Source organism: Crotalus tigris, unplaced genomic scaffold, assembly GCF_016545835.1.
Source record: "Crotalus tigris isolate CLP2741 ecotype Arizona unplaced genomic scaffold, ASM1654583v1 scf7180000018484.1034840, whole genome shotgun sequence".
Classification (NCBI taxonomy): Eukaryota; Metazoa; Chordata; class Lepidosauria; order Squamata; family Viperidae; genus Crotalus; species Crotalus tigris.
In genome coordinates this window covers 83,119-95,831 of record NW_024097032.1, presented here as the reverse complement: position 1 = coordinate 95,831, position 12,713 = coordinate 83,119, and the positions used below count along the sequence as shown (strand labels likewise).

At 37.3% G+C, this 12,713-nt stretch overlaps 1 protein-coding gene across 7 annotated transcripts in view; it reads left to right on the top strand.

Moving 5' to 3' along the window:
• Positions 1-2,124: 2,124 nt before the first annotated feature.
• Positions 2,125-12,713, top strand: part of WDR41 (WD repeat domain 41) — a 50,036-nt gene continuing 39,447 nt past the window's right edge. For 3 of the 7 annotated variants that reach the window (XM_039352806.1, XM_039352808.1, XM_039352807.1), the window contains exons 1-4: positions 2,125-2,290; positions 4,364-4,476; positions 6,317-6,365; positions 12,100-12,231. In XM_039352806.1, the coding sequence (XP_039208740.1) occupies positions 2,240-2,290; positions 4,364-4,476; positions 6,317-6,365; positions 12,100-12,231 (345 nt within the window). In that variant the 5' untranslated portion in view covers positions 2,125-2,239. Of the gene's footprint in view, positions 2,291-2,315; positions 2,335-2,384; positions 2,806-4,349; positions 4,477-5,668; positions 5,742-6,316; positions 6,366-12,099; positions 12,232-12,713 lie in introns of those variants that run through there. The other 4 variants (XM_039352813.1, XM_039352810.1, XM_039352812.1 and 1 more) reach the window with 4 other exon arrangements.

Sequence of the window (12,713 nt, the reverse complement as noted above, 5' to 3'; positions counted from 1 at the left end):
TCCCCACAACAACAATCTGATGAGGTGGGTTGACCTAAGAGAGAATGATTGGCTCAAAATCATACAATTGGCTTCCATGACTAAAGAAAGATTAGAATCATGGTCTCCCAGTTTTTAGTTCAGCACCTGAGCCATTACATGAAAGGAGCTCTCAGTTGTTTGGCTATCTTAATAAATATTATTTAATAAATACATAAAGATGTTTTGCTTGGAATACTTATTTCCACAAAACAGTGAGCAAGAGTTAAAATAATGGATATGGAATTCCCTTGTAGCAATAAAATAGGCAAAATCACAAAATCATGTAGGCTTTCTGCTAGGTAGGCCTTCTATACATTTTGATGCAATACCATAAACTTTTCCTAGCTTAGAATTGAAAACTGTTAAGTAGCACTAAATAATTTAATACTGGTCTATAAACCTCACAAGGTTTATTTGTTATGCAAGTAACATGTTTAATGCAATGTCTAGACTAGAGCATGGGTATCAAACTCGCGATGTCACGTGACGTGTCACGACGTATCATGACTTTTTTCCCATTGCGGGCAATGGGGTGGGTGCAGTTTTGGCATGATGCATCCGGCCCATGGGCTGGCAGCTTGACACCCCTGGTCTGTATTTCAATTGTCACTGCAGGATGATCTTTCTCCATGATAATTACCTAGGATAATTACATATTTAACTATCAATGATAGGGAGCCAGAACAATTTCCATAGATTTATTAATTTTTTTACCTGCGATATTTGTTAACAGCTCAATCTTATGACTCTGCACAATATACAATTGTAAAAACAGTTTTAAAACTGTTGTAAAAACAGAATATTATAATACAATAATATTCAATTAAAGATTAAACAAAAATATGCATGCTTGAAGGAAGACTCATGGACTAATTATATGGAGCAGAAAGTTAATTGTAATACCTACTTAAATGCAAGAAAGGTAACTTGTGACACTTTCTGACATTTGAACCATGCCTGGAAATAATCTAGTTAATAGTGCATCAATGTGTGTGTAGCCATGCAAAACAGAACCCTTCGAAGGACCACACTCCAACCTACGAATCTTGTTACCCTATCCAAGGGCAACCCTAATGTGTTGGGATTCTTATGATTAATGGCACAAGATGAGGATATACTAATTTTTAAACTGGACAACCCATGATCTTATCAGACTTTTCAGAATAATAAGGGCTATTCTCCATTCAGTATGTGTTCTGTTCTGTAATAACCAATATAATATTTAATTTTAATATTATACAACCTTCATCTTCATTTTAAAAAACTGGAGACTGAACTTAGAATGGCTATCTGTTTAAGAAAAAAAGAGATGGCATTATGGTAGGTGCTTCTCCAAATTTTGTGCTAGATTACAACTCCAATAGTTGACTCTTTCAAAATCTGGAAAATCAGAGTGCTTATCCCTGCTTCAAAATACCACATAAGTAGGACATAAACACTTGGCTGTATTCCCACTTATAAGTGGGGAGGAAAACTGCTCCTGTTGATTTTCGGCCTGTCATGCAATTGTTGAAAACTGAGACTGTCCTTGTAAAAGCAGCATTCACCCTCCCGTAACTTGTGGGTATTTCAATTTCAGCTCCGATCGTGCTGGCTAGGAATCAAAGGAATTGAAAGCCCATATATCGGGAGAGCACCAGGGCACCGAAAACTTCCTGGCTCATGTATTAAGATCGACAGGATGCCAATTTGGCACGTTTAAAGAAACAGATCGATCACTCGATACACCCATAGAACATAGAATCATAGGGCTGGACCCTTCCTGCTCAAGGCAGGAGACTAATACATCCTGGTCAAATGGTTGTCCATTTGTCGACTCTAGTTTGGTTTAGTTTCTAGGTTGGACTAGAAGACCTCTAAGGTCCCTTCCAACTATTATTCTGATATAACCAGTCAGATCTAGCTTAGCATCTAGTCGGATCTAGTTTAGCATCCAGGAAATCTGAAGGAGTTTAGGGAAAGCTTCTCATGGAAGATTCAGGACCAATTAGCCGCGGAGGTATTTCCTGAAATTTCTCACGCGACTAGTCCAATTTACGTCTAATTCCACTACCAGCGGCTCCGTCGCCGACTCCCCCCGCCCTTCTCTTGCAAGTACGGCAAGAGGCGAGGGACTTCCGCGTTAAGACAGGGACGCAAGCTGCGGCTGACAGCTACCGGCATTTCAACCGGAGACGCGAAGGCCGTCATCCCAGGCGCCCGGACCCCGCCTCTCGCAATGCTGCGGTGGCTGATAGGAGGGGGGCGCGAGCCGCAAGGGTTGGCCGAGGTAAAAGCCCGCGATGGGTGGTGAGGGACGTTGGTAAAGGAGAGGTGCGAAACCTTTCGCTTTCCCTGCCTTGGTAAAGGGAGGAGGCGTGTTTTGTTTATTTCATTTACGTCTGGTGGACGCAGTGCTTGTATCTGTCTTGAGGAAATCGGAGCAACGTCGAGGGCTTTTTTTCCTTATGCTTAGAGCAGTTACACACTCTTGAGCCTTGGCAGATGGTAGTTTTCCCCCAAGCCTTCCAAAGATGCGGCCCTTTCCAATTCCCAGAGTTCCCACCCTGTTGGGAATTAGGGATGCCGTTTTTTTTTTTCTTTAAGAGATCTCCATGTTGCGAAAGATCGACCCCTTGGTCACTACAGCTGGTTTGCTCAAAGTAGAAGAATCACCTCTAATTTTAATTTTTCACACCGAGTTCCTGCTTCTTTTGTGCGTTTGTCTTAGTGAATATGAAACTGAACTGCGCAGCTACTCTTTCTTCCTCTTTTAAAAGAAAGGAATAAATAAAGGAAACGGAGGTAAAAGACTGAGGAAACATGGAGAGAAAGGGTTGAAAGTGAAGGAGAATTGAGAAGAAACATGGATTTAATATGGGAAATGGATGAGATTCAGCTTCATAGACTAAATGAAACCCCCTTTTCAATTGAAACGATATGAGTTTAACAGCCACCCAGAAGACTAGTTTTCTGGTCTTAGTTCAGGGCTTGGTTTACTAGTTTTCCTGTCAAATTACAAACGTTTTATCAATTTCACCCTGGCTCCCAAATTGTCTAATTAGTAGAGTGCTGGCAGTGATTGGCTACAATCTGCATGATCTGGTGGTATATAAAATGGGCTTAGAACATGTAGAATGATATCACCTCTCAAGAAAAGGAGATTCATGCAAAACTCACCTGTGATATAAATAGCAGAAATTTTTAAATGATTCATTTGAGAATGAACCAGCAAGCTCTCTCTCCCAGGTTAAATGTAATTCCCCCTTTTGTTACAGACAGCAATGTATAGGCTGTTAAACAGATCAGTAGGTAGAGGGCAAGTGAGGAAGAAGTGGGTGGGAGGTCACATACTATCTTCCTACTTCATTGTGCCTACTTTCTTTGCTAATTATCAGCTGGGCTAATTTTTGATATACAGGTAGTCCTTGACATACAACTGGTCGTTTAACGATCATGACCATTCAAAATTGCAATGGGCTCAGAAAGAGTGCTTTCTGGTCTGTTCATCAGTTCAGCTATTTGCACTACTCAAATACCAAGTTATAACTTAAAGGAAAATTGCTACAAAATGTATTTATTTAAAATTATTGGCTGCCTACTCCAGGCGACTCTGGGTGTCATACAAAACTAGCAAAAAAAGAAAGAAAAGCTAAAAATGTAAAATCATAGAGACAGCCCAGACTGAAACAATCTGATAAACAAATGAAGACAAGCAGTGTCTCATATACCAGCCCCTATGCCATAGTGTTTTAAAATGCTGTATAGATGGTATACAACTCCATCAATAATATCTGAAATAAATCAGACTGTAATAAATGTTGGAAATGTCACGAAACAGAAAGAACATTTTACCACATGTGGTGACATGTAAAAGAACTCAAAAGTACTGGAAAGACATTCATAATATAATGAAATGAAATCACAATTTTTCCTAGTAGTAAATCTCAGGAAAAAAAAATCAAGAAAGATAATTTAATGAGATACATGATTATAGCAGCAAAAATAAACTAGAGGCAATATTGGAAGGAAAAATACAATCCTAACAATATCTGACTGAGAACTTAAATTTGGAAAATATGCAGCTATGCTGAAACTTAACAGGATACTTACACAATAGAAAATTACTAAAATTACTTACTAAAAATTACTTACTAAATTTAAGAATAATATATATACAATATATTACTCAGCATGGTAAATATATTTGCTTATAGTCTGGCTTTTAAGGGGGCCTGAATATACAAATATTGTATATTAAATAATTCAGTAGTTAGGATCAAAAGGAATAGAAAATGGGCATAATCTATTGATTGAAAAATATTAAGACTAAATTGTGTGATCCTCAGTTTTATTTTTCTAGAAATCTATACAGACTATTGGTGAAGAACAAGCTCAGAATCCATATACTGAGCTTCTTGTGCTGAAAAGTCACCATGATATAGTGCGTTTTCTAGTGGCAATTGATGACTACCGGTGAGACATTACTTCTATATTCCTCATTTCACTGTAAAGATGATTTCAATTTTTTTTTAAAAAAAGAATGTTAATATTTTGCTTTCCCAAATTGAAACCTATATGATGGACAGCTTAATTCTTATACATAAATTGATACAAGAAATCCCTTAATCCCAATTAAAAAACATCTGTCGAAGATTTTGACAGGGCAAGTTATATGATTTTAATTGCCATTAGCTTTCCCGACTTTACTGAAAACATGTCTTAGAATGCATTATTTCACAATAATTATATACATTTTATACATTGTTTTCTTATCAGCAAACATTGGAAAGAAAGCATTTTACACAAAACAAAAGGTACTATGATTTGGGGGAATCACAGAACAGATAGAATAAACTGTACAAATTATATCAATTATACAGTATCTCTCAGACATATGACACTTTATTCCATATTTTTGAAGAGCAGGTTCTGCTAATTTGTAAGAATATTAAGTCCATGGATTCAAGTTTATTTAATTGAATAGACAAATTTACCCAGTGAATTGTAGTAGAAAGTTTTAAAGCAAATTTGACATACTAAACTAAAATCCCTTTTTGGATAATATTTATTTAAAGAGGAATAATTTATACAGAAGAATATTACATCTTCCTTTAATTATAATACAATTTTATTTTCATTGTTCCTTATTCAATCATTGGAAGATTTTTAACTAAACATTATCTTATTAATTCCTTCCAAAAACATTAGCATTGTTACTTGGTTTCTGAAACAATTTTATTTAGTTTTCATAGTTCTTTGATTGCATTTTTGTCAACTGTTGTAAGCCAGGTTTCATGCTTCAGTTCTCTAGATAATTTCATCTTATTGAGAATTTTGCAGAGGGATTTTCTTGTTTTCTCTGTGGCTCAGCTAAAACCAGTGAGTGGAAAATTTTCTCAGATTGGTTTCTGAAGATACTAAATAAATCCTGTATCAACCTAACAGGCAGCTGCTTTTCACTTCTTTTCTTTTATGTTTTTGAACATGAAGAGAAGGTCATATTGATTGCAAGATCACTAAAGAAGGCTAAGCCTTAGCAAGCATCTTTCAAAAATTGGAATGAAATAAAATTGCAAGTAATACTCTAGCATTTGACATATTAAACTGGACTGAATTCGTAACACACTTTAAAAATTGCTTGTTTGACCATTTGGTGCTCTTCCAGGAAATAGACAAGATTATAGAGGATGGTGATCATGACTGGAAAAGAATCAGATGACCCATGAAACACCAACTTGGTGAAAAGAAATCCATTTGCAATACCAGATTGATCTGGCAGGAGAGTGTCACATGAAAACCTGAGTTTCATATTTTGATTATTTTTTTTAAAAAAAATCGAAAGCATTGTACTTATTGAGATGTTTATTCTTTCTAGAAGATTTTAAAAAGTATATTTGTGCTACATAATGTGATAGTAGAAATTTAATATATACCGGTAGTTTTGAAATTAAATTCAGCTTTAAAGGGTTAGTGTTTCTTATCTGGATTCAGCCATTATTTTTTAAAATAATACCAAAAGTGTTTTAGGTGACTATTCTGAACCTGTGATAATAAATGAATACAGAGATGCTAGAAATGGAAGCCTGATTATATAAAAATGTAATACACATTTTTATTCAATAATAAAAACATGATCTTGTTTTGAAGATTTAAGTATACTTTCTAAGGTTCAGTTAATGTTTCATCTCTCTTTGTATATATATCTGTCAATGGTCTATTTAAAGAAGGATTATCAATAAACATTTTATTGCTTTTTTATAATGTACCGGTAATCACGATGTCTTCAATATGTTTTTTTTTTTTTCATTACTAGGTTTGCATCCGCTGGTGATGATGGAATTGTATGTCTCTGGAATGTTCAGGTTTGTTTAGGAAATTAAAAAACGTGTTTATAAAAATATCTGTAGATGCAGACTGAGTGATGTTTAAATTCATGACCTGCTGGAATATAAAATTAGCTATTATTTATAAATTGTATTCCAAAGATTTCTAACAGAAGCATTATTGCAGAAGCAGAAATATAAATTTAAAAATGCATTTTGTAGGTCATAATAAAGAACCCTGGATTTGTGAATGTAATTTACAATTGAGAAGGTGAAGATGAAACAGGCATTTAGATTATCAATATCAATATTTTTGTATATCTGTAGTGTTAAAATATTTGTGCAGAAATGGTTTAATTACATGTTTTGTAATACTGTTAACAAATCAGTGGACTATTTTTTAATTTTATATAACCAGACACTTATGCAATAGAGGTAGTCCTTGAATTATGACAGCAGTAAGGACTAGGATTGAGATAGCTCAGCTATACGATCAAAAAGATCATGTGACTGCATTGCTTAGCAATGACAATCCATGCAGTCCCATTTGTTAACCCCAAGATCTTGGGTTGTTTATCAGGAACCAGAGAGAGTCCCAGGCTGCTGGGGTACTGTGGTGGGGACATTGGAGGAGATTGGGGAAGGCCCTGAAAGGTCTGGCACAGGTGCACACAAGTTGTGAGAGAGAGTGCAATGAGTCACTAATTGCTCTTTGATAATCAGACCATAACTGTGTTTATTACTTTGCTTCAACTTTCCTTTTTCCCCCCACTCTCCCACTGTTTTGAACATTCATCCAGGTGCTGGGATAATTAGCAAGAACGGAGTTATTGTTTGTATTTACATTTATTAGCGAGGAAGAGATTGCAAGAGAGTAAGTAGACACACAATAGGAAATACATATAGAAAGAAATATGCTAGTGCAAACATTCAGAGCAGAGAGCCTAGCTTGTGCATAGCTCTCTGCTCTGAATGCGCCAGGCAAACAGCTGCTGCTAACAGATGTGTGTTCCTCACTGTGTGTCTGCTTACTCTTTGTCATTTCTTTCTCTCCAGTCTCTCTCTTTTGTGAGGGAGGGGGGATAAAAACAGTGGGTCAGGCACAGCAGAACTTGTCTAAAAATATTGCTTAAGGCTTAAGCCATCTCTCCACACTGCAAGGGGGGGGGAATAAAAAAACCATCAGGCACAAGACAATGCATATTAACTGTAATAGCAAATTTGTATCTGAGAGACACATAGGCTGCAAAGGTCCTAATGTCTTGGCCTGGATCACAAACTTACTTTTTCAGCATCATCATATTTTTCAGCACTTTGGAAAGGGTTGCTGCACCAAATCTACTGTACTAATAGATGGCGGAGTAGGTTGAAACAGATCCTTCAACTGTTCCCTTTATGGCTGATGTCAGTTTTTACCTTGCCTTGCTGTTTATTTTGGAAGGCTTTCTGGGCTGCCTATCAGTGGCTGTTGATCCTCGGATATAATAAATATGGAATTTTCTTTCTACTTTTGTACACATAAATGGGCTGCTAGCTATTTCAAAATTAGAAGCATTTTTAAAGTTGATACATGGCTTAATCTGGGTTGTATTGGGTAGAATGAAAAGCATTTGACCATAGAATCAAGCTTCTTTAGAATGCCGGTTTTCTTTTTTTTTCTTTTTAAAAAGCATTTAAAGTCTAAAGTAGTAAAAATAAATGTTGAATTCTGTCCAACTAAATTTAAGAAGTCAGAGCAAAAATTTTAGTTGACCTCTGAGTTCTACGTATCTCTTCATTCTTTCCCATACCTAGCATAAATACAATAAATCATTTTAGTTAATATAAACACAGTAAATCAAATACAATAAATAATTATTTTTTAAAAAATTACCTATTTTGTATTACTAACAGAATTCAACTTTCTAGTATAAGAACTCTGATACATTTTTAGAAAAGGCACTAACATTGTATTTTTGTTGTTGTTGTTAATTGCGAAGTCGTGTCCGACCCATCGCGACCCCATGGACAACGTTCCTCCATGTCTTCCCGTCCTCTACCATTTTCTGGAGTCCATTTAAGTTCACACCTACTCCTTCAGTGACTCCATCCAGCCATCTCATTCTCTGTCGTCCCATTCTTCTATTGCCCTCAATCTTTCCCAGCATTAGGCCCTTTTCCAGTGAGTCCTTCCTTCTCATTAGGTGGCCAAAGTATTTGAGTTTCAACTTCAGGATCTGGCCTTCTAAAGAGCAGTCGGGGTTGATCTCTTCTAGGACTGACCGGTTTGAACGTCTTGCAGTCCAAGGGACTCGCAGGAGTCTTCTCCAGCACCATAGTTCAAAGGGCTCAATTCTTTTGCACTCAGCCTTTCTTATGGTCCAACTTTCACAGCCATACATTGCAACTGGGAAAACCATGGCCTGGACTATACGCACTTTTGTTGGCAGGGTGATGTCTCTGCTTTTTAGTATGCTGTCTAGATTTGCCATAGCTTTCCTCCCCAGGAGCAGCGTCTTTTAATTTCTTGGCCGCAGTTCCCATCTGAGGTGATCTTTGAGCCCAGAAAAATAAAATCTGTCACTACCTCCATTTCTTCCCCATCTATTTGCCAGGAATTGAGAGGGCCGGATGCCATGATTTTGGTTTTCTTAATGTTGAGTTTCAAGCTTACTTTTGCACTCTCCTTCTTCACCTGCATCAAGAGGCTCTTTAGTTCCTCTTCACTTTCTGCCATTAGAGTGATATCATCTGCATATCTTAGGTTGTTGATATTTCTCCCGGCAATCTTAATTCCAACGTTTGATTCATCTAGCCCTGCCTTTCTCATGATGTGCTCTGCATATAAGTTAAATAGGCAGGGCAACAGTATACAGCTTTGCCGGACTCCTTTTCCAATTTTGAACCAATCAGTGGTTCTGTGTCCAGTTCTCACTGTTGCTTCTTGACCCGCATATAGGTTTCTCAAGAGACAAATGAGATGGTCTGGTACTCCCATCTCTTTAAGAACTTGCCACAATTTGTTGTGATCCACACAATCAAAGGCTTTAGCATAGTCAATGAAGCAGAAGTAGATGTTTTTCTGGAACTTCCTACCTTTTCCCATGATCCAGCGCATGTTGGCAATTTGATCTCTAGTTCCTCTGCCTCTTCGAAATTCTGCCTGTACTTCTGGAAGTTCTCGATCCACATACTGCTGGAGTCTAGCTGGTAGGATTTTAAGCATAACTTTACTAGCATGTGAAATGAGTGCAATGGTGCGATAGTTTGAACATTCTTTGGCATTGCCTTTCTTTGGAATTGGAATGTAAACTGACCTTTTCCAATCCTGTGGCCACTGCTGAGTTTTCCAAATTTGCTGGCAAAGTGAGTGTAGCACTTTTACTGCATCGTCTTTTAAGATTTTGAATAGCTCAACTGGAATACTGTCACCTCCACTAGCTTTGTTGTTGCTCAGATTTTCTACGGCCCATTTCACTTCACATTCTAGGATGTCTGGTTCGAGGTCAGTGACCATCTCATTGTGGTTATCTGGGATGTTAAGCTCATTCTTGTATAGTTCTTCTGTGTAGTTTTGCCATCTCTTCTTAATCTCTTCTGCCTCTGTTAGGTCCCTGCCATTTTGGTCCTTTATCATGCCCATCTTTGCATGAAACGTTCCCTTCATATCTCCAATTTTCTTGAAGAGATCTCTGGTCCTCCCTATTCTGTTGTTTTCTTCTATTTCTTTGCACTGTTCATTTAAGAAGGCATTCTTATCTCTTCTAGCTATTCTCTGGAATTCTGCATTCAATTGGGTGTATCTTTCTCTTTCTCCTTTGCCTTTTGCTTCCCTTCTTTCCTCAGCTATTTGCAAAGCTTCCTCAGACAGCCATTTTGCTTTCTTGCATTTCTTTTTCTTTGGGATGGTTTTAGTTGCTACCTCTTGTACAATGTTGCGAACTTCCATCCATAGTTCTTCAGGCACTCTGTCTATCAGATCCAGTTCCTTAAATCTATTTGTCACCTCTACTGTATATTCATCAGGAATATGATTTAGTTCATACCTGAGTGGCCTAGTGCTTTTCCCTACTTTTTTCAATTTAAGCCTAAATTTTGCAACGAGAAGCTCATGATCTGAGCCACAGTCAGCTCCTGGTCTTGTTTTTACTGACTGTATAGAGCTTCTCCATCTTTGGCTGCAAAGCACATAGTCAATCTGATTTCTATGTTGACCGTCTGGTGATGTCCATGGGTAGAGCCGTCTCTTGGGTTGTTGGCAAAGAGTGTTTGTTATGACCATCGTATTCTCTTGACAAAATTCTATTAGCCTGTGCCCTGCTTCATTTTGTACTCCAAGGCCAAACTTGCCTGTTATTCCGGTTATCTTTTGGCTTCCTACCTTAGCATTCCAATTCCCCATGATGATAAGGACATCATTTTTTGGTGTTAATTTTATAAGGTGCTGTAGGGCTTCATAAAACTGGTCAATTTCATCCTCTTCAGCACCAGTGGTTGGGGCATAGATTTGGACTATTGTGATATTGAATGGTTTGCCTTGGATTCGAATTGAGATCATTCTGTCATTTTGGGGATTGTATCCCAGTATTGCTTTTCCTATTCTTTTATTGACTATGAAGGCTACTCCATTTGTTCTGAGGGATTCTTGCCCACAGTAGTATACCTGATGGTCATCTGAGTTAAATTCACCCATTCCTGTCCATTTTAGTTCGCTGATTCCTAAGATGTCGATGTTCAGTCTTGTCATCTCTTTTTTGACTACGTCTAGCTTGCCTTGATTCATGGATCTTACATTCCAGGTTCCTATGGAGAAAAAATCTTTACAGCATCGGACTTTCCTTTCACCACCAGATATATCCACAGCTGAGCGTCCTTTCGGCTTTGGCCCAGTCGCTTCATTCTTTCTGGCGCTACTAGTACTAGCCCTCTGCTCTTCCCCAGTAGCATATTGGACACCTTCCGACCTGAGGGGCTCATCTTCCAGCGTCATATCTTTATGCCTTTTAGTACTGTCCATGGGGTTTTCATGGAAAGATACTGGAGTGGTTTGCCATTTCCTTCTCCAGTAGATCACATTTTGTCAGAACTCTCTGCTATAACCTGTCCATCTTGGGTGGCCCTGCACGGCATAGCTTATAGCTTCATTGAGTTACGCAAGCCCCTTCGCCACGACAAGGCAGTAATCCATAAAGGGGAACATTGTATTTTAGAAAGGGCAAAATGCACTTCATATTGGACATTGAAACATGCATGGTGAAATATACAAATATTTTTCAGATTTTGCTGTAAAAATAGTTACAAAGGAATTGAAAGTCATCATTCTGGGGTAGATTTTCATTCATTCATTCATTCATTCATTCATTCATTCATTCATTCTTGGATTCATTCATTCCTTCACTTTGTACAGCTACTCATCTCACATTTATGAACCCATACAATATCTATGGTATTGCTGAAAAAAATCCTGCCTGAAATGTTGAGAGCTTCTACCACATAATGATGATTAACCTTCCTCAGCTTACTATTATCCAGACATGTTTTCCATCACTTAATGTAATTTTTAGTTACCAGGGTGAACAGATATATAGGAATTGGCTGGGTTTTCTGGCAAATAGCAGCAGGTCAGTGAAGGTTAAGCTAGATGGACCAGTTATTTGCATTGTATAATATCGGTTCTCATTTTAAAATGAATAATATTTGAGTATTCTGATTACTTATATTGTTTCTTCATAACACATGTTTCTGTGTTCATTTAGCACTATTATTATGACATCAAATTTGTTTTTGTTTTCAGACTGGAGAAAAGTTATTTGAGCTACATGCACATACACAAAAAATAACAGCTCTTGCAGCTTTTCCTTTGTCAGATACCTGTGAAGAAAAATGCCACATGATTTTGACAGCAAGTGCTGACAGAACCGTAGTTGTATCCTTTACTTCTTGACCAGAGAAATGTAGAATTGGTCTATGTTGCATAATAAATGGTGCTTACGACTCAATGTTATTACATCAAAGTTTGGGGTTTTAATGAGCAAACTGCTATAAAAGCAATAGACTTTCATCATTTCCACGACAAATTGATATGTGGCTAACAAGGACATTGTTAAGATGCAGTTGTGAAAACCTGGTTTACTCTGCACAAATCCTGTTGGTTATAATTAATAATCTTCAGGTTGAACAATAAAACTCTCAGGAAAAGAGTTTGCATATTTGCACACCAGATGTTTTGTCTTCTCTTACAGTAAGGAAATAAGTTCTACAAATGTCTTCTTCCATCATTTGTGTGGCTCAAGGAAACACTTTTTCATAGGAAATAGTTGTGGGAAATAGAGTCATATCTAACTGACTCCTCCATTTTATGCCTCATTTTTTTATTATAGTTATATAAGATATTTCAGCTGCTATTCT